This window comes from Humulus lupulus, chromosome 2, assembly GCF_963169125.1.
Source record: "Humulus lupulus chromosome 2, drHumLupu1.1, whole genome shotgun sequence".
Classification (NCBI taxonomy): Eukaryota; Viridiplantae; Streptophyta; class Magnoliopsida; order Rosales; family Cannabaceae; genus Humulus; species Humulus lupulus.
The window spans coordinates 258,261,229-258,283,952 of record NC_084794.1 but is presented as its reverse complement, the minus strand read 5'-3'; the positions used below and the strand labels follow the sequence as shown (position 1 = coordinate 258,283,952).

The 22,724-nt window shown below is 34.9% G+C and overlaps 1 protein-coding gene and 1 non-coding gene across 2 annotated transcripts; one reads left to right on the top strand and one right to left on the bottom strand.

The window, feature by feature from the left end:
- The first annotated feature begins 14,934 nt into the window (after positions 1-14,934).
- On the top strand, positions 14,935-17,490 carry LOC133819272 (adenylate isopentenyltransferase 5, chloroplastic). The gene is made up of 2 exons (XM_062252470.1): positions 14,935-15,355; positions 15,576-17,490. Exon 2 carries the CDS (start codon positions 15,601-15,603, stop codon positions 16,633-16,635), a length of 1,035 nt encoding a protein of 344 aa, XP_062108454.1. The 5' UTR covers positions 14,935-15,355; positions 15,576-15,600; the 3' UTR covers positions 16,636-17,490.
- A 4,014-nt stretch (positions 17,491-21,504) lies between these two features.
- LOC133820411 (U5 spliceosomal RNA) lies at positions 21,505-21,621 on the bottom strand. The gene has a single exon (XR_009886821.1). It is a non-coding gene; the product is annotated as a U5 spliceosomal RNA (small nuclear RNA).
- Positions 21,622-22,724: the final 1,103 nt, after the last annotated feature.

Sequence of the window (22,724 nt, the reverse complement as noted above, 5' to 3'; positions counted from 1 at the left end):
CCATTTCTTTAAGTCCTCTATTGAGTATTTGGGACATCTTGTATCTCATGATGGTGTTTCGGCCGACCCTTCTAAGGTCGCTGCCATGGTGGATTGGCCACAACCTCGCACTATTAATCAATTGCGGGGGTTCTTGGGTCTCACGGGTTACTACCGCCGTTTCGTGGCACACTATGCGACCATTGCTGCCCCGTTGACGGAATTACTCAAGCGTGACAGATTTTGTTGGACAGCTGCCACGGAAGAAGCGTTTGGACACCTTAAACAGGCCATGACCGAGACCCCTGTGTTGCATTTACCAGATTTCAACAAGGAATTTGTGGTAGAAACGGACGCTTCTAATGTGGGCATTGGGGGACTGTTGATGCAGGAAGGGCATCCTTTGTCCAATTTCAGCAAGAAATTAGGTCCTCGATTGGCAGGATCATCCACATACGTCCGCGAACTACATGTCGTCGTGGAGGCAGTCACGAAATGGCGGCAGTATTTACTGGGACGCCATTTTATTATCAAATCCAACCTCAAAAGCCTCAAGGAGTTGCTCACGCAGGTAGTGCAAACTCCGGAACAACAATTCTGCCTTCGCAAGTTGCTGGGATTTAATTTCACCATTGAATACAAGGCGAGTCGCGATAATTCTGCAGTAGATTCCCTCTCCCGCTGTTATGAGGATAACACGGTATACTTATCAGCTGCCATTTCCACAAGCAATTTTGATTTCCTGCCACAGTTGCAGCTCAAAAATGGTTCTTGTGCTGATCTCATTAAACTCCACCAGTAAGTCCAGGATGGGAATTCCACTGTTCAGTGTTACAAGGTTCGCAATGGGGTTTTGTACTACAAGAATCGCCTGGTCATCAGCTCCCAATCCTCATTAAAACCAGCCTTGCTCCATGAGTTCCACGCCACTCCCATTGGCGGACACGCAGGGGTCAAAAGGACCTATTTACGCCTTAGTGCAAACTTTTACTGGGTCAACATGCGCCAAGAAGTACAGTAGTTCGTCACTGCCTGCTTAGTTTGCCAGACCGTCAAGCACTCGACTCAGACACCGTCGGGCTTACTCCAACCGCTGACAATTCCGAAACGAGTGTGGGAAGACTTGGCCATGGATTTCATAGTCCATTTACCGAACTCCCATGGTCTTACTCATATTCCAGTGGTAATCGATCGCTTTACCAAGTACGCACATTTTGGAGCCTTGCCTATGCATTATACAGCCACCAAAGTAGCTAACTTGTTTTCCCACATGGTCATTCGATTACATGGTATGCCTCACTCTATTGTGTCGGACCGCGATCCCATTTTCACCAGCAAGTTTTGGCGGAAACTGTTTGAACTTATGGGCACCGCATTGAAAATGAGTTCAGCATATCATCCACAAACCGATGGTTAGACGGAAGTCACCAATCGCTATGTAGAACAGTACTTGCGCGCCTTCATTGCAAACCACCCCAAGCAATGGAGTCGTTTTCTCAACTGGGCCGAATATCATTACAACACTAGTCATCACTCGGCCATTGGCATGACTCCCTTCCAAGCAGTCTATGTCCGATCACCACCTTCGATCCCAGCATATACACGCGGCCCGACCTCCATACAGGATGTTGAAGAAGACCTTCTGACAAGAGATGGGATTTTGCGACACTTGAAAACCCACTTGTTGCAGGCCCAACATAGGATGAAGCAACAAGCAAATAAAAGGCGCAGGGATGTTCAATTTAACATTGGGGATCTAGTTTTTGTCAAACTGCAACCATACCGCCAACAAACAGTGGCTACTCACCTCAATCACAAGTTAGCTCGCCGATTTTTTGGCCCGTTTGCCATTGTGGGTAAGGCAGGTCCTGTTGCTTATACCTTGGCTCTTCCGTCGACTAGTCGAATCCATCCTACCTTCCACGTTTCCTTGTTGAAGTCGTTTGTGGGTACCCCACCGCAGTTAAGCTATCCGCTGCCAGAATTGAGTCACACAAATAGACCATTACTCCTTCCCGTTGCCATCCTAGCGGGACGTTGTGTGCAGCGTGGGCAGACTCAACTCAAACAAGTATTAGTGCAATGGTCCCATAGCAGTCCGGAAGATTTGACATGGGAAGACTTCCTTTCTTTCAGCAAGCTTTATGGTATCCTCGACCTTGAGGACAAGGTCGTTTTTGAGGATGGGGGTATTGTTAGCCAGACCCAAATACTATTGGACAGCCAAGTGATCCAAGAAGAAGCTGGGAAATGGGCTGAGATGACAGCTCAGGAAGACATGGCCCAAGATGAAGTCTCTACCTCACACTCGGCTGAAGGGAGTCGAGTAGCAAAAGAAGTAACCAGGGAGGCTGAAGAAGATAAACAAGAACACAAGTCAGAGCGTGGAATCCGTAAGCGCGTGGGACCAAAATGGATGAGGGACTATGTAGTCGCGGGAAGACGTTGACAGAAAGGAAAGAACCAACTGAATTATGTTACTGCTTATTTGTTATTGTTCTGCCAATTTTTGCATTTTCGGTGCTTTGGAGTTATTTTCTTTTACTGGACATATATATACTCCTGCTGGTTTGTGTTGAAATTTTTTATGCAATTAGTGGAATTTGATTGTAATTTGGGAGTTTGGCACTAACTCAAAGAGTGCGTTTGATTACATTACGTAACAGTAATCTATTATTTGTATATGTTCTTGTGCTTCTCCTCGTATATGAATTGACAAATAAGACATGTCCACAATTTTTCTCCACTTGATCTTGTCTTAGTATTACTTGAAAAACAACCAGTCACATGATGTTTGAGGTTTTGTGACTACAAGAAAAATATTTTTTAGCGGTGATAATATTAGCGGCGACTACAAATCGCAATTAATAATGACAATATTAGAAGTGACAAGGCATGTTCGCCACTGATATTACTTTGGATATTTTTTTTATTTATAATATTATTAGTGGCGATATTTGTCACTCCTAATAAATTCAAAATCAAAATTTTTCAATGGACTTTTTGCAGCGACACTGCTAATAATTATCACATGTTTTAAAAAAAACATCAGCGGCGACACATGTCGCCATTAATAGTCCCCACGATATCCCACTACTACAAAAATTACTTTTTAGAACTCACGGGGCGCGAGTCCTCTATTTTAGAGTCTTAAAATGTGAGATATTTTAGGACTAGCGTTGCGAGTCCTAAAAGAATTTTTTTAGGACTCTCATTGTGAGTCCTAAAATAATGTTTTTAGGGTTTGCATTGCAAGTCTTGAAATGTTTTATTTTTAGTTTTTTTTTAAATAATTTATATTTATTTTAAATAAAAAAGTACGATTTAAATGAAACATTTATATACAAATCTGAAAACTTATAGATTAAAATAAAAAAAATTGTACATTTAGTGAGATAGTTACAAATCTAAAAAATAAATTTTGGAACAAATATAAATAATTAATCTTTTCATATGAATATTCCCCAAAATTATAATTGATCTTCAATGAAACACAACAATTAACAACTATTCTAATTAATTCTAAAGATAAACAACAATTTTATATAATTAAATTTACATGAGTCCATAAATTTTCTTAAAAAAACAGGCAGCATAACAACTGCAAATCGGATATCCCCAAATTTTAAAAACCTGCAAACACAACATATAAACAATCTCAGACAGTCCAGAAACAAACACAACATATTAACATTAAATAATTTGAAAATGAAACAAAAAATACCTAAAATATTAATATACCCTAAAAACATACCCAAAATAAAATAAAATTGATAATCTGAAATATTAATCTATACACTAAAAACATACCCAAAATAAAATTCAAATCAATATATATAATTTAGAAATAATATTTAAATATTAAATAAATATTCATTAAAAAAAACAAACTAAACAATCGTGGTGGACGGAGGCGCCGAGAAACACCAGTCGACATCAAGCCCCAGCCAGAAGCCTTGCATCGATGAGCCCATGCGTCGCCCGAAGCCGTCGGCAAGAAGAACCACCCAGACTGAGTGTGCGTCGGCTGAAGCTTGAATTCGTCGCCCCTGCGTCGCTCGAAGCCATAGTCATTGCCGAGAACCACCCAACCCGAAAGTCATCGCCCCTACATCGCTTGAATCCGCCGCCATTGTCGAGATCCATCCAGCCCGAAGATTTGCACCACTATCGTCCGCCGCTGTTGATGATGAGTGGCTAAGGGTGTCTTCTGCAGCTGACAAAAAAAATTCTGAGAACTATTCTGAATTGTGTTTTTGTCCATGTCTTGTATTTCTTCTCTTTATTCTATACCATATATATAGTGATAATTCTATTACCTTATTATTCCTAATAATAATATCATGATGATGGTAGAAATTGATTTAGGTAAATATCTAACTTACCAAATTTGAAAAAAAATTATTAATTAATTAAACAAATAAAATAAAAACAACACTAATACAATATCAGTGTATTAATACACGCATGGCACAGTCCTTGGACTGTGTCATGCATGAACAGTTATTTCCCTTTTCAGGGATTTTACATTTTTCTTTTATTTATTTATTTAACTAAAATCAACCTTCCACAAAATAAGGTATTTATCTTTTTAAGGAAAATATAAGCATATTTCATAATTTAAATTTTAAATTCAAAATTCAAAATTCAAATTGATGATCATCATTATCTTTATCTTATAAAATTCAATAAATCAAAAAACTATTTTTTGACTTACCAATTTTATTTTCTCTCACTCAAATAAAATAATTAATTTCAAAATTTTATTTATTTATATATATGAATTTCAAAAATTATATATTTAAATTAATAAATATATTTTCGAAAATTAATAATTAATTCCAAATTAATTATTCAACCTCAATTATCATGTAATTGCATACCTGACCCGAAGAATAAAATTCTTCTCAAATTTCCAAATTACACTTATACCCTTGTATCAACTCTTACCTTGATATGGTATTAATAGAGCCACCATGGGGACCTATGGACCTATAATATCAAGCTCCAATAAATATTAGATTATTAATCAAAACTATTTGATTAAATAATCATATTTTTTTTTGATGAATCAGCAAGTATATCATTACTCCAAAACAACTTTTACAACCTATTAGCATCCTCCAAACAGGGGGATCTGATCAACTATACAGTAAATTTCTTTACAAAGTATTAAACCAATCTATGTCTCTTTTAGATACATTCCTAGGCCACAAGCATATGATTCTATGTTTAACTGCCTCCTTAGTTTTGAGCACAGCTGCATCAGTACTTTCCAAAGTTGACAGCCACAATTTACAATTTCTGTTGTGCCAAATCTGGTATACAAGAGCTGCAATGACTGCCGAAAACAAATTCTTCTTAAACTTGCTAATCTTAGCCTTTCCTATCCACCGAATTATTCTTGATAATGATGTTGTTCTCATGCTCCAGTTCAGCCATTGTTTAATTTTCTCCAGGCAGTCAGTTGAGTATGGACACTCAAAAAACAAATGGTCTACTGATTCTATGTTTCTACTACAGAGCAAACAATCAGCATTATCTATGACCTGAAAACTGAGTAATCTATCCCTGGTCTTGAGTCTTTTTAGTATAGCTAGCCACATCATGAAGCTATGCTTGGGAATGTTAAGTCTACACCAAACCACTTTGCTCCAAAAAACTCTGTCAGTTATAGGACACAGCAGCCTATACCCCTGTGAAGTCGTGTGCTTATCAAGAGTAATCAGAGAAGTATCAACTAAGGTCTTCATCTTGTCCTTAATTGCCACAAGTTTCCTCCAGTACCAGCTCCCTTGTACCGTAGCCTTGTAATTCCACCAATCTTCCTGTTTTATATACACATGGTGAACCCATTTAACCCACAAGTTATCCTCCTTATTAGCAATAGCCCAAACATACTTGCTCATAGCCGCAATATTCCATTCAGTGATGCTTTTAAAACCAAGTCCACCAGAAATTTTAGATTGGCACAAAACTGTCCAAGCAACTGCAGCAGCTCCATTCAAACAATGATGCCCATTCCATAAGAAGCCTCGGCATATTGATTCTATTTCTCTAACAATTCTCTTGGGCAGTACCAGCACTTGACACCAATATGAGTGAATAGACATCAGTACAAAGTTAATTAGTACCACTCTTCCTGCAAAAGATAAGTTTCTTGTACTCCATGTCTTGATTCGAGCTATCATTTTCTCCACTAGTACATTGCACTCCGCTGCTGAAATGCGTTTAGCACAAATGGGAACACCCAAGTACTTGAAAGGAACCTCACTCTTCCTGAAACCGGATGCATCTAACACTCTCTTAACTTCACTGTCCTGCATATTACTGCAATAAAATGCAGATTTTGAGCAGTTAGGCAACAGCCCCGAAGTAGTAGAAAACAACTTGAGGCCCTGTAACATAAAGTAGATGCTCTTGAAGTCTCCATGGCAGAATAGTAGTACATCGTCCGCAAAGCTAAGATGGTTTAGCTTCAATTCGCCACACCGTTCATGGAATTTAAAACCCTGTTTTTGTCCCACTTTTTGCATAATCCTGGAGAAGTATTCCATTCCTAAAACAAAGAGGAGGGGGGACATTGGGTCACCTTGCCTCAGTCCTCTCTTTGCCTCAAAGAAACCTTGCAGGGAACCGTTTATCATTAGTGAAAATCTCGGAGTTCGGACACACTTCATGATCAACTTTATAAAATTTTCTGGAAACTTAAATGCAGTGAGCATTTCTTCAATGAAGCCCCACTCAATAGTGTCATATGCTTTTTGTAGATCTAGTTTGATCATACAATTAGCCTTGGCAGATTTCCTCCCATAATGTCGAATGAGATCTTGACATATCATGATGTTATGCCCAATAAATCTTCCTTTCACAAATCCCCCTTGGTTCTTTGCCACCAAACTAGGGATAATGAGTTTGAGCCTTGAACAAATTAATTTGGTAGCAGCCTTATAGATGACATTGCAACAAGCAATGGGGCGGTAATCACTAACTGAATTTGGGCACTTAGTTTTAGGAATAAGTGTCAAAACAGTGGAATTGATTTCTTTTAGAAGCTGCCCTGTATGGAGAAAAGAAGTAATAGCTTCATATACATCATTTCCAACAAGATTCCAATTATCTTGGAAAAAGTAGCTACCATATCCATCTGGACCAGGAGCTTTGAGTCCAGGTATGTCAAACATTGCTTTCTTAATTTCTTCCATGGAGTAATCAGCCTGCAACAAGTGAGCTTGGTGCTGTGAAACCACAGGCCCATCTTGCATAACTGAGATCAAAACAGCCTTTCTGTTTGCTAATGTGCTGCCCAGTAGCTTCTTGTAATACTCCAAAAAAGCCTCAATAATTTGTTGTGGTTCTTCTACCCGAACTCCACTTTCATTCAGTATAGTAAGCACTCTATTTTGTTAAATAATCATATTTATTAACTCATGATTACTCCACTATAAATATGAGATTGAATTCTTCGTAATGATAGACATATATTTACTGAGTACTTTATCAAAGAATAAAGTGTCCATTGATATAATCATTACATACAACGTTAATCTTATATTAATGGTTCATAATTAAAAGGGAATGAAATTACCGTTTTACCATTTTAGCTACATCTTGTTCCTAGAGTACGATTGAATTTACTGGTGAAGGTTGTGTCACAACAAGTTTGCGACGTGAGCGCTCATAACATTTTCAGTTCCAAAAGTCAACCCAATAGGGAACCATTATTCAATCTATAAGAATGTATAGATTACATATTTATTAAACCACATCCCCAACCATATATATCATTGAGTCCCCAAAACAATTATTCTTAGCCTGATCATTCTGACAAACCTTAACACATGAATCAAATGATCAGATGACATATATAGGAGTTCATAGCAACCTCAGGATTAAAATTATCATTTATATGATCATCGTTTGATGTGTTTGATTAATACTATGAAACAGTGTTTAAACAAGTATTAAAAAATCACTTCTGGTCCAGTTCTATATATCACTACATATAAAGTACATTTACTAAAGTGGCATACTGCACTAGCGACCCGGATCTAGGTCACTTGTATTCATAATATTAGCGAATCGTACTAGCAATAATTAATCTAAAGATTTCATAACTTTATTTTACTGCGAACTATTTTAAGTTTATTATCTTAATCTCGATCCTCTCATACCAACATGAGATTAAGACCACATAGACAAACTTTGAAATTTGCTGATATTTACTTAATATTATCAGCATAATATCGGGCATAATCTATATGTATAATAATTCAATTTAATTATTTATTTCATTTAAAACATTTGTCAACTACAATTGCTTAAGGACACTATTTCTAACAACAACATCTATATATAATATATTTATAATGTTTGTTATTATTTAATATTTATATAAATTAGAAAGTAGTAAAAAAAAAAAATGTGTTTTTTTAAAAAATATATCTAAATGACAAAAAAAATGAGGATTTTGTTTTAAATATTTATAATATTTGAATTTATATTAATATACTTATTAAATACCTAGTCTTATATAAAATATTATTATAATAATGATATTTTATAATATTTTAATTTATATTAATATAATTATTAAATATCTAGTCTACCATATTTTTTAATTGGTTTTAAAGGCAAATTTGTTAAAAATTTGTAAGATTCTACTAGAGTTGACGACAAAAAAACGGTTAAACTAAGAATATGTTAGATATACATTTTTTTTATATATAAAGATAGTGTAAATTGCGGTTAAATTACCCAATCTTACTTTTATACATTGTTACACCCAAATTTCGAGGATGAATAAATGAGTCTCGAAATGTAGGCTTGTAAAGCGTAAGCTCGAAAATAATAAGCAGTGGCTAAACACTTGTATAAATTAGCATGATTCCTGACTTGTTGTTGTTAGCCATCGAGCACAAGTTTAAAAGGTTCGAGCTTAAGCTTCAAGCTCGAAATAAAGAATCTCCTTCGACGCATACGGATGTCTGCGAAGATTGAGCTTGATGAAACCACTAGCTGGGGAGGAGGTTGATCGAAATAACGAGCTCGAAGTATTGGTCGATCTCGAAAGCGCGTTAACCTTGCATTCGAGGTCAGCAACGCGTTTTGCAGACAACAGCTGCTAAGAGATCCCTATTCCTTAGGGATTTGTTGTTATCCGATAATTAAATCTCAATTATCATGAGATATTATATATTTAATGTATTTAGTTACATTTATTTCATATTAGAATAATCAGTGGTAACTTCCCTGATAACTAGGCCTATAAATTGCCTAGTATTTTTCATTTGTAGACACACACAATCTTGTACTGAGAATACTCTGTTGAATTGCTCTGAGAAAGCTTTGAGAGAGTATTACGAATTAATAATATTGACTCATGGACTAGGTATATTTTAACTGCTAAACCACATAAAAATCCGACTCTTCATTTCTTCATTTCTGAATCTTGGTTTTGTGCTCTTTAAATTTAAGTTGACGAAAAATAACTTACCTTTTTTATTGCAGTAAATATACTCAATGCCTTCAAAATGTTGCACTTGTATACACAAACTTTTTTTTGGCTGTAAAAATACCCAATATTTTTAAAATGTTGTACTTTTATACCTATTTTATTATTATTTTGCTAAATAATAAGAAAGTGAGGAAAAATAGAGGTTTTAATTATTTTTAAATTTTAAATTATTTTCTCTTTATTATTCTTTCGCAAAATAACTATTTTAAATTAAAAATTAATAAATATTTTATTAAAATTAATAAAAAAATAATTAAAAACTTATATTTTTCCATCAATTTAAAATATAAATTTTTTTAAGAAAAGTAAAGAAAAAAATATAAGTTTTAATTACTTTGATTAATTTTATATTAGTAAATGATTTTTTTTATTATTTTGAGAAATAATAAGAAAGTGAAAATAATTTAAAATTTAAAAAAGAATTTAAATCCTATATTTTTCATTCACTTTCCTATTGTTTCTCAAAATAATAATAATAATAATAATAATAATAAGTAAAAAAATGCAACATTTTGAAACATTAGGTATATTTACCGCTAAAAAAAATTTGGATATAAAAGTGTAACATTTTGAAAACATTGAGTATATTTACTTCAAAAAGAGATTGTGTATAAAAATGCAACATTTTGAAAATATTAGGCATTTTAGCCGCAATTACTCATAAAGATATATAGAAACACACTTATATATAAATGAGTACAATTAAAGATTAAACATTATGATCAAATTAAATTAAAAGGTGAACACTTGCTTATGTGTTTTTAAAGGATTGGACATAGAAATGTAACAAATAATAAAAATATAAGGGTGGTAAGAGAATTTTTTTAATCATGTTTAGTTTAGTAAAAATTAAAATTTAAAAGGGAAGTAATCTTTTTTAAAAGGGTGGGTATAGAAAGTTAAGACAATGAGTAATCTTATTATTTCTAATCATAGTTATTGAGCAGGTGGAATAGTGCTGGCTTTAAAGGCCCCAAAATATCAAGAAAATTATAAATTCTTTAGCAAAGGAGGCTTAACAAAGAATATATATTGTTATAGAAAGGCTACTCCTATTGTATGTCACTTCATATGTATCGATTTATATATATATATATATATATAAATATATATATATTTATATAAATATATATATATATTTATATAAATATATATATATTTATATAAATATATATATATATTTATATTATAGTTTAGGTATCGAAACTGCTAAAAGGAAAATTCTTTTTGCCCACTGCTTTTTGAAAAAAAATAACTTAACTAACTAGGCAACCCAACATTGTGGATTCCATGTGTTTTTTTTTCCTAACCTTTTTCTAATTTATTTTACAAAAACCCAATTAATTTAAGAAATATATTTACTTATAACCAAGAAAAATAAATGAATAGGAATCGTCCTACTTAGATTGAAGCAACGTGCAATGCGTGTTTGTTTAGTTTTATTTTAAAAAAATTATTAATTATTGTTATTAATTTTTATAATTGTCATATAAATTTTAAATAAATAAACAATATTATATATAAAAGAATGACATGAACATGTTAAAAGAAAAATTAAACCAAAACATTGTTTAAGTTTGTTTTTAAATAATAGGATAACATTTTAGATCACAAACTACCTTATTTAAGATACAAAAATATTTATGATATTATTCAAATCACACATCAATGATTGAAAAAGAAACTTCTATGTTCTTGATAGAAGATAAATATTATTTTAATTCTTATTTAGTTACACAGTCATATTATTTATAGACACATGACACTTATTTAGAATGTATTTTTTTTATGTATTTTATATTATTGTAATTATAATATTTTATAACATGTGAATTTATATTAATATAATTATTATATATCTAGTTTTATATTAAATATTATTATAATAATATTTTATAATATTTAAATTTATATTAATATAATTACTAAATATTTATTCTAGCAAAATTGTATAAAAATTAGGATTAAATATTATATGCTATATATTATTATAATAATAATATTTTATAATACTTGAATATAGATGGATATAATTAATAAATATCTAGTCTATTATTAAATATTATTATAATAATGATATTTTATAACATTTGAATTTATATTAATATAAGTAATAAATATCTTTCATAAAAAAAAAAGTAATAAATATCTAATAATATTTTATAATATTTAAATTTATATTAATATAATTAATAAATATTTATTTTTAATTAGTTTTAAAAATATATTCCGTTAAATATTTAGAATATTCTATTAAAATTAATAAAACAAATTGTTAAAACCAACCATTTTTGTTTTCTACACATTTTTTATAGGGTAATTTACAAAAATACACTAAAAGTTTAAAAAAATATGAAAAATACGGTACATTACAAAAATACGGAATTTTTTGATAAAAACACGGAGTGGCAAAAGCGTAAATACGGAGTGGAAAAATTGTAAATAAAAGTGGCAAAATACAATTTTTTGTGATCAACGTTTACAAACTTGTAAATATCTGTTGCAAAATTGTAAACATTTGTTATATGTTTGTAAATAATATTTACAAAAATCAGTTTTAGAATTGTATTTTTTTTTTTACATAAAACTTACGAACAAATTTGTAACTAAATTTTTTATTTTTGTACCAATAGTTTACAAATTTAGTTTCATAAATTTGAAAGATATTTTTTGTAACTAACATTTACGAAAATAATTTATTGTTAAGAGGTCGTAACCAAAATTTACATAAAAATAATATATTTTTTCATATTGTTATAATATTATACCAAAAAATTACAGGAACCATCTTATTTATACTATACAACTCAAAAATATAAATTTAAGATATTCATTATTTATAAAACACTTTATTAACGGAAATCTACAAAAATACATTAAAATATAAAAAATATATGAAAATCTGTTACAAATTTGTAAATACCTGTTACAATTGTAAATATTTGTTACAAATTTGTAAACATCTATTATTAAATGGTAAACAATTTTTACATTTTTGTAACTAATATTTAAAAAATTAGTTTAAAAAGAGATTAAATTGTAACTAAAAAATTTATTTTTGTAACAAAAGTTTCTTAAACTAGTTTTATAATTAGAAAATATATTTTGTAACTAATATTTACAAAAACATTATATAATTTTTATTAGCATAATTGTAACAAAGATTTATAATTCTAATTTAAAAATATTAAAATAATAATATTGTGACGATCATTAACTATATTGTAATATATAATTATTAAACCAATAACTAATGTAACTCATAGATATTGATTTTTTTTAGTAATCATGGATATTGAATTCGAAAGCAATAAATAAAACATAAATTTATTTAGTTTGATCAATTTTTTTAATTATTTATCCTTTGTTATTTTTATAACATCTCTCAACATATATACTACTAATTTATTGATTGACTTAATTAAAATAAGTTTATTTTTAAGAGTAATATTATATGTTTTCTTAAAGCAATATCATAATTGTTTTGTCTATATAATGCTTTGTTAACCTATTTAAATATCAAGTAAAAAGTAAAATATTAAAAAAAACAAAAATAAGAGATATAGGAAAAAAATATAGACTACAAAGACAAAAAAAATGGAAAATATTAGCAAAAAGACAAAATAAATTTAGTTGATATATATTTATATATAAAAGTAGCATATTATAAAAAAAAAAAAACATTTATACTACCGTTGGAATCATTGAATGGGTGATTCAGCAAAAACAAAGAATTAATTTGTGGGTGGAGACTAAAACAGAAGTTACAAATGGGAGAGATAACAATTATACCGTAAATTTGTAATAAACTTATATAACCGTATATTTAGACTTTTTTTCTCAAATACCGTACAATGTGTAATTTTCCCTTTTTTATATAGAGTTAGAAGAGTTATAAATAAGTTAACGTCTTGCCTCTCCTACTTTAAGTTGACTAATTTTAATTAAAACAAAAAGACATTTTTATTAAACACAGTAGATTTTATATAATAGGCTATATATATTTATATATATGCCATCGCTTAAACTTTAATTAAGGAGTCAATTAAATTGTCTATGAGAACAAATATTTTACGTAGCTTTTTTTTTTATGGAATATTTTACGTAGTTTTTAACCCTAATTTTGTGGCGGTGGTGCCATATGTACAAAAGAATGAACAACTTTCATGACTCTATAAGGTGGCCCCTCACTTATATACTATTTTGCTCTTATTTATTTTTAATTAATGGCAAAACTCCAAGCTAGTATTAAACCTTTGACCTAACCTTTTTTTAAAAAAAAAATATTAATAGAATAATTGATTGAGTGACCAAGGTCACACCAAATAGCCAAGCAACCAAATTATTATAAGTGGACAAAATTTCTTAGTTATCTGTATATGATATGCGTGCAGAAAGTAATTAGTCCTATTTGGATATAATTTGAAATTAGGAAGAATTTACAGGGATGGAAAAATATACAGTGGATCGGGCAGGTCGGAGCCCCGACCCGATAGGGCAATCCCTGATCCAGATATAAGTAGAGCAAAAGTGGGATAGGTCGAGATCCGACCTGATTTGACCCACTAGGGATTAAAATGACCTAGATGTTTTTTTAGGGTTATCCAAATATATATAATAAGACAAAATATATTTAAGAGAGATAGATGAGAAAATTGATATTTTGTTTTGAAGTATATTAAATTTTATTTTATTTTAGTATGCAAGACCATTTATAAAATAATTTAGGCAGTTCATTTCTATCTAGTATGATAGATTTTTTGCATTTTATTTTTATATTGTAATATTTAAAAAAAATTAATTTTGATTTTATTAAAGAAAAAGAAAAAAAAAACTTTAATAGGTTGGGCCTGATCCGCCCCATCACATTCAGAGCAGATGTGACGTGACCCGCATCAAAAATCTTAACGAGACGGATCGGGTCAGGGCAGAAACTTAGTGGGTAGGGGTAGATCTTTAGCGGGACAGAACAAACATGTCTCATTTACATCCCTAATTTCAATATGATAATTAAACACCAAAATTTTATAACAAAAACAAAATATCATAATTACACACCAAATTTTTTTACATATTATATCCGCACCATACAACAAATTTTGATAAATAAATTTTTGTTACATGGAACTAATTCAATTGGTTGGGTATGTATGGAAGTAAAAAGAGATAAAATTCTTATTATATTAAAAAAAATATACCAAAATTTTTATACCGACACAATATCTCATTTTAATATAATAAATTTTATCAAATGAATATAATTAATCAAAAATACATATCGCAGCAGCGCGTGCAAAAACATTTAATACACATAGTATGTGTATTTGCTCTGGTCAAAGCAATAACTTTGGTAAAAACCTTTGATATATAGCACTTTTGACCGTACATTTCTTAGCTCCTCAATAAATACCAAGCTCAGAACTTGTAGCTTGAGCAAGATCGATCATCTATTTCAGCTAAGAGTGGGAAACAAAAGAAAATTCTTCTGATGTCACACATCATTTTCTAGCAATCTCTCTTCAATTCCCTCTTTTATTTTGTTTTTCATGAGTGTATGTATATATATATATATATATATAAGAGAAGATAAAGTTTCTATACAACTTTTGTGGTTCTCACAGTAGTACTACTCTTACTCTCAGTCTCACTTTGCATATACTTACAAAACCAAAAAATCAAAGCTTCCATTAACCATTATTTCTTCATCAACACACTATATACTACAAACAACACTACAACTTTATTGTATCTATAGCTTTTCTATTTCTCTTTCTCTTCCAAATCTCTCTGCAGATAAAAAAAAGGCCGTACAGTAGTTATCTAGGCTCCAATTCGCCGCGTATTTTCGAGGCCAAAAAGGTACAGTTAATAGTACGAGCTCGTAGTAAATGTGGTCCAAAGAAAAATACTCAAGTGTAACTTTGATTTTGATTTTGATTTTGATTTTTTTTCTCTTTTATTAAAAAAAATGTTTGTGTTTTTAAGAGTAGTGATAATTTTATCTGAAATTATATATATATATATAGACATACAGGTAGCTTACCAAAAATGGTTTTCTTTTTCTCTTTGTTTTTGATAGGACTTGCAAAAGAAGCAAAAAAAAAATGAAGCTTCATATGTCAGCAGTCTGCAAACCAGTTCATCAAGTTCAAGTTCAACCTTTGGTTGGTTTCCAAGGAGGTTCGATTAACCAGGTGGGTTTAAATTTCGACACCATGTTCCGCCCCAAAGGCAAGGTGATCTTCGTCATCGGAGCCACAGGAACAGGAAAATCCCGCCTGGCGATTGACCTCGCCACGCGATTCCCCGCCGAGATTATAAACTCAGACAAAATGCAAGTATACAGAAACTTAGACATAACCACCAATAAGGTCACCGAAGACGAATGCCGCGGCGTCCCTCACCACCTTCTTGGCAACGTCTATGATCCCCAATCTAACTTCTCCGCCGCCGACTTCTGCCACCAAGCCTCCTCCTCTATTGAATCCATCCTCAGCCGTGGCCGCCTCCCAATTATAGCAGGCGGCTCTAATTCTTATATAGATGCTTTGATTAACGACCACCACAACCACCGACGGACTCAGTTTCGCCTCCGTTACGATTGTTTGTTCCTGTGGGTCGACGTTTCGATACCGGTTCTTCAAGGCTTCGTGTCGGAGCGTGTGGACCGGATGGTGGCGGCCGGATTAGTGGATGAGGTGAGGCAAATCTTCGACCCCACCGCAGATTACTCTCGGGGAATTAGACGAGCGATTGGTGTTCCCGAACTCGACGAATACTTCCGAGCTGAATCGAGAGGAGCTAGTGAGAAAACCAAAGCTATATTACTCCGATACGCCATTGATAAGATCAAACAGAACACATGTAAGCTCGCTTGCCGCCAATTACAGAAAATCAACAACCTTCACGACAATTGGAGCTGGAACACTCATCGATTGGACGCCACCGAGGCGTTCTTGAAGCGCGGCCGAGGCCAAGACGCCGACGGGGCTTGGGAAAAGCTCGTCGCCGGACCAGGCACAATGATCGTCGACGATTTTCTTTACAGTGAAGGCTTACCAACTATGCTTCCTAACGACGCCGTTTTGACGACCTCACCTGTTTCCCTGGCCCCCGTCGTTGCTGCCGTTACGCGTTAATAGTCCACTGCCTCTAACGACACCATTTTGACGACACGTGGTGAATTTGTAATTGGGCTGGGCCCACAGAATCTACAACCGCACGGCTATTATCGTGGACCAGTTATAGGTTAATAAATAATGCTATAAACACACAAAAATTACATTAAAAAGAAGAAATTACTCCCTTTTTTCTTTTAGTGTAATTTTTGTTTCTTTCTTGCATTATTTATATAATTATAAATATATTTAATTTTATGGTCTTTTCAGTTAAAAAAAATACGGCGTGGACTGACAGAGGGGTTGCTGTCAGGTCGTTAAGGACCTAAAATTGGCGGCCGTACAGTTAGGAGCGTTTTAGAAATCCGTGCTGGCTGGCTTTCTTTTTTGTTTTGGTTTAATATAATATATAGTTGAAAAGCAGAAGAAAAAAAAAGGTCACGCGCGGACCTTTTTTGTATTTTTGTTTTTTTTTAAAGTTGGGTGGAACAGAATTTCCGTGCCAAGTTGGGGATAGGCTACTGTGGGGTCCAGTAGTAAGTAGGGGTGGGTGACGTGGCATTATGGTCCAGTTATTAAAAAACAGAAAAACACCATACTTGAAGAGCAACATACTTGAAGAGCTATCCGGGGCTGATGTGTAGCCTTTGGCAGACTGAAAAGATGACTCGTGTTTTTCAACTTGAGCATCAAAGTTTTATGGTGTGAATGAATGTAATGAGGAAGTTATTTTGTTTGTGAGTTCTTTTTCTTTCTTTCTAGTAGTTCCGTCTTTTTTACATGACTTGTGATATCATCGTCGAAAGAGGTGTTACTTGTATCAATATGTATCTACAATTTTAGAATTTCTTTTGAATATTATAAGTACATTATAAACGTTTAAGATTTTTTTACTTTGAATTTATTATTAAATAAAAGTAATTAATATATTTCTTAGTGATGAAAAAAGAGAATAAAATTTAACAGCAAAGAGTGGAAATATAAAAGGACATTGTATTTACACCTCAAAATTTGATTAAGACACTTTATTTTTTTATTAAAAATTCATATAAAATATAATTTTTTTAACTTATGCTCATATTTTTTTAAAAATATATATTTTTCGTATTCTAAAAAATACATATAAATAATATATATTTTAAATATTTAAATTCAAAAAATTAAAATATAAAAACTTATTAAAGTAAGAGTTTTTTCTAAAAAATTATGAAAACAACATAAAATAAAATTATTGAATTCAGAAAGAAAAAAGAAAAACTAAACAATGTCAGAAGAATAATTAAAAATTATTTTAAAAATTAATTTTTTTAATTAATGGGGTGATTATATATATTGTTGGGGTTTAAATATAATTTGACTTGCGAGAAAAAGGGATAACAAACCGACATTAATTACTTTGTTAAATTCAATAATAAAAAAGAAAAGGTGAAAGAAAGAAGCAATAGTTTGATGATATGATGGAGAGTGAATATATGTGATATATGGTATGATTAATAAAGGGATGGTGGAATTGAGGGCTGTGATTAAGTAAAGCATAATTCGAATAAGATGGTTAATATTGTAGATGCAAAATGAATATGGGTCATGGGAATCTATATAAGAAAAGTGACAAAAGGGGGCATTTGGTGGGGTCCTTCTATGTATTCTATCTTTCTTTCCCGCATGACTTCAATTATAAAATTATCATATGTGTGACCTTTATACCCACTCACCACTACGGGTATTCGCGGTGCGGGTGATGCGGATTTTTGCTAATTTATTGGACCGCACTGTATATGCGATTTGCGCAATTTTTTAAACCGCAACCCGCACTGCATATATTTCTGTACGCCCTAAATATCCACGGGTTATTAGCGAGCTGGAAAATTGCATAATTCTATCCGCCACGTGGAAGCCTCCTACCCGGAGCTGTTATTACGAGTCTCCACCTCTATAGCCCGAGCTAATCAAAGGGCTAGCAAGTATGCTCGAAGGCATCGGATCAGCAGTGTAGATATCACAAGCTGATGCTACATCAAGCTCGAGGTGCGGCATAGATCTGGCACCCCTGTCCATTTGTGAAGTCAACCACGCAATGTAAACGTGCGCATATCAGACATCACGTGTCTACTCCATTCCTGAATTCTCGGACACACAGCATAAACGTGCGTGTTCAGGCGCCCCACGACTGGTTTGGGCCATGCGGCCCATTATCCCCCTTACCTATTGATTAGACAACACTTCATTGTCAGGTTTTAGGAATTAATCATAAGTGTCACAAATGTGATATAATGGGTAAGAAGGTCACGGGATAGCCCCCTTTACCAACACCCAGGTGTCCTCTCCCTATAAATATGGAGACCCTGGGTGTTACAAGGGGTAGGCGTCTAGTTTGTAAAGAAACACCCTGTAAGGAATACTAGAGAGATATCAATAATATTGACTGGTGGACTAGAGGGATTTTAACCTTCGAACCACCTAAAAGGAAAGGAGTTATAACCTTCCCCCTAAACTATTTTCACCAGTTTGGAATATAAATATTTACATATTACGGTTCATTATCTAGCATTAATCCATCATGTTTATTCGTATAATTATCTGTTGCCGAAGAACTGCGTCAACAGTTTTGTGCTTTCATTGAGAGAATTTAGATTGGTGCTATTGCAGAAACCCAAACATGGTGGTTACTCGCTCGAGGCATGGTAATGAAGCGGATCAACGTGATGGGCAGGAGGCCCACCATGCCGCCATATCCAATGAGCAAAACCCCGAGGTTCAGCAGCGACCGGGAAAGCAGCCAATGGACCAGGGAGACACTGGAAGTTCGGCTCCCCGGCCGCGAAATCCGAACCCGGATTTCTACACGGCGATAGAAATGGAAAATGCACAGTTGAGAAGTCAGCTGTCGAAAGCAAACAAGCAAATCGAAGAGGTCTTGGCCCGATTACCCCCTCTTACAACCGACGCTAATGTCAGAAAGAGGCATAGTGGGAGTCATAAGTCCCGCCGGGGTAACCGATCCAGGCCCAGTCGATCGGTCAGAACCTCGACTCCGAATTCTACTCCCACGTCACACCGCCAGGAGACTGTGTTTGAGGAACTTCCTAGGGCCGACCAGCAATTTAGCCGATCGGTCCGGACCTCAACTCCTAGCTCCATTCCACCCTCGAGTGCACCCAGGAGGGCCCGAGGCAGCTCGCGAAGGAGATCCGGGGAAGGCTCGCGATGACAGCCTGCCCCGGCCAGCCGTCCTACACCACTTTCAGACTGCCGAGCACAGGACGCGGAGAATGGTAGAGCGGAGCGGCCGCGACCTAGCTTAATCTGCCCTGATGGAACTAGGATCGCGTCACCAGTTAGGCATCCCTCGTCACCGAGTCCGAAATATTCTGGCTCATGGGAGCAGTAGGAGAAATCCTCCTTCCGTCGGACCTTCACATCGCAGCCGAGCACATAGGGAAATCCTAGATCCTCACCCTCAGCAGCAGGCTCCGAGTTTTTCAAACCAAAGTTACTGGACCGGGAGTCATCGAAGTGGCATGTCCGGTGAAGACCTGCGCCACCGTTTGAGTTCGACTCAAAGCCCTCGGGCCACCCTGAGGGCCGACCTTCGAGATCACCTCAACTCTCAGAGAGGAGATCCAGCTATAAATGGTAGTCGTGCTCACCAAGGGGAGGGTCTGTCAGAAGTACGTGATAACGGGAATGTCCCACATAACCTAGCTCAAGCTAGGAGGGACGATAACCTGCCTAACGCATACAATGGAACTGGAGCTGTTGAACAGCCCCAGAACAACCAAGGAAGTAAGGACCAAACCCTGGAGCGTTTAGCTCAGATGGAGGAGCTGATGAGTAAGCTCTTATCGGAAAAAGAAAAAGATGAGTACGACTCGGGGGACGAACTCGAGCTCTTCGCCCCCAGCATAGTAACCACAGCGTATCCACCTAGTTTCCGTATGCCCCACTTGTCCAAATTCGATGGGGACGGAGACCCGTCAGATCATTTGGGTATGTTCAACACCCTGATGATGGCCCACAACATCGGTCCCGAGCTAAGGTGTTTAATATTTCCTTCCACCTTGACTGGGCCAGCCAGGCAATGGTTCAAGCAGAATAAAAAGCAGTCCATCAGCTCGTGGAAAACCTTTTCTGCCGACTTCAAGAGGGCATTCCGAGCTTCTCAGGTTGCCCACGTCAAAGCCGACACTGTGGCAAACGTAAAGCAACAGCTCGAGGAACCTTTGAAAGCTTACCTGAGCAGATTCGTAAATGTCGCTGCTCGAGCCAGGGACGCAGATGATAGTTCCAAGCCTATGGCCTTGAGGACTGGGATCCTCGTTGGAGACGGACTCTGGGAAGAGATACAGAGAAAAGGTTTCAGCACCGTGAACGAATTCTTAAATAAGGCCCAGGGATGGATAAACCTGGAGGAGGCGCGAGCATCGGGCGCGGGAATCATCCAAGCCTCTGATCAGCCCGCTGGAGTGGGAACGGATGTCATGACAGCAACCCAAACCGTTACACAGAATAACCAATTTGGTGGAGGCAAGAGAAAAGGGAGCGGCGAGGGTGGCCAGCACGGCCCGAAGAAGAACAAGCCCGGAGAAAAGTTTAAGCCAGTCTACGCGACTTACACCGAGCTCACAAACACTAGGGAGAACATTTTCCTAGCAAACTTTGCTCGCCTTTCCTGGAAGAAGCCGGAGCCTTTGAAGCACCAGAAGGCTAAGCGGGACCCCTCCAAGTTTTGTCGATTCCACAACGACATTGGCCACAACACCGACGATTGTAGGCATCTGAAGGATGAGATCGAGACTCTCATCAAAGCCGGACCCTTGGCTCAGTATGCGCGGAATAGAGTTCGCGCCGATCAACCAGCTCCAGAAGCTCCGATAAGTCAGCCCGGGTCTCGGATAAATTAGGACATATGCCCCCCAAAAATAGGCGTATGCCACTAATTGCGGCGAGCACACGGTATTCTTTAGTAAAAGGCAAAAGAATAGTCCTCTTTGTGCTCATGTAGCGACCCAAATTCACTAATAAGGCTTAAGGGCCTTGATTAGTGTGCCTGGAGGGCATAATGGGATTTATGTGTGACTTTAATGAGTAAAATGCATAATTATGATTTAAAGCATGTTATATGACTATTTGACTATTTGAGATGCATGACTATGTGTATTAGTATGCATGTAGGCCCTGATTGTGTTAGAAGGGCATAATTGTAATTTTGACCATTTTGGGCATAACTGTATTGATAATTGTGACCTGTGACTCGAGACGATCCTAGAGAGAGCAGATTAGCAAAAAAGTCAAGGCTGGAATTTATACCCGGCTTGGGTCAAGCTTGGGGGGGTATAAATGGGAATTTAGAGAATATATTGAGGATAATTTTGAAGATGAGGAATATATATTTGGTGACTAATCAGGTATTGGGAAGCAAGCGGGAAATTATTAGAGACACTCGAGGAATTAGCGGGAATTGGGTGAAATGACTAAAATGGCTCTACATGGACAAAAGGGTTTAGAATTAATAGGGAGGGCATTTTGGTCATTAGGCTTCTTAGAGATAAGTTAATTGAAGCTTTATACTTAGTGGGATTGGTAGAAAGAGTGAGAAGGCTGTGGAAAAGAAAAAAAAGGAAGAAAAAGAAAAAGAGAGAAAACATAGTAGTTTTGTTCAAAAGGGGCGGTTTGTGGTTCTCCCACCATTTCTCTTCATTTTTCTTGGAGCAAAGCTCAGAGGAGAGCTAGGTTAGGTCGAGCATCAGGGATCCTAAGTTAGACTTGAAGAATTGGCAAGGGATTAGCAAGAACACATCAATCATTGAGGTAAGTATTTTAGAAGTTTCAGTTTTAGGGTTTGACTGGTTTGAGCTGTGTAACTGAGCTGAATTGATGGGAACTTTTGGGGAATTCAAGCCAAGGTTGAGAAGGAGCAAGCTAAGGAGTTCTAGGATTTAAATCAAGGACGAATTTCCATCAACGGTATGAATTCTAAGCCTTTAACTTTGATGTTTGATTGAATTTCTGGGTTTAGGGTTAATTATGTAGATTTTGAAATTTAGGATGCATGTGCTTGGGTTTTGAGTACTTGGGATTCTTGGGATGAGTGGGATGTGTTAATAAGTTTG

What these genes read in the sequence shown, in the direction of transcription:
- LOC133819272 (XM_062252470.1), top strand. Translation starts at nt 15,601, where the DNA reads ATGAAGCTTCATATGTCAGCAGTCTGCAAACCAGTTCATCAAGTTCAA.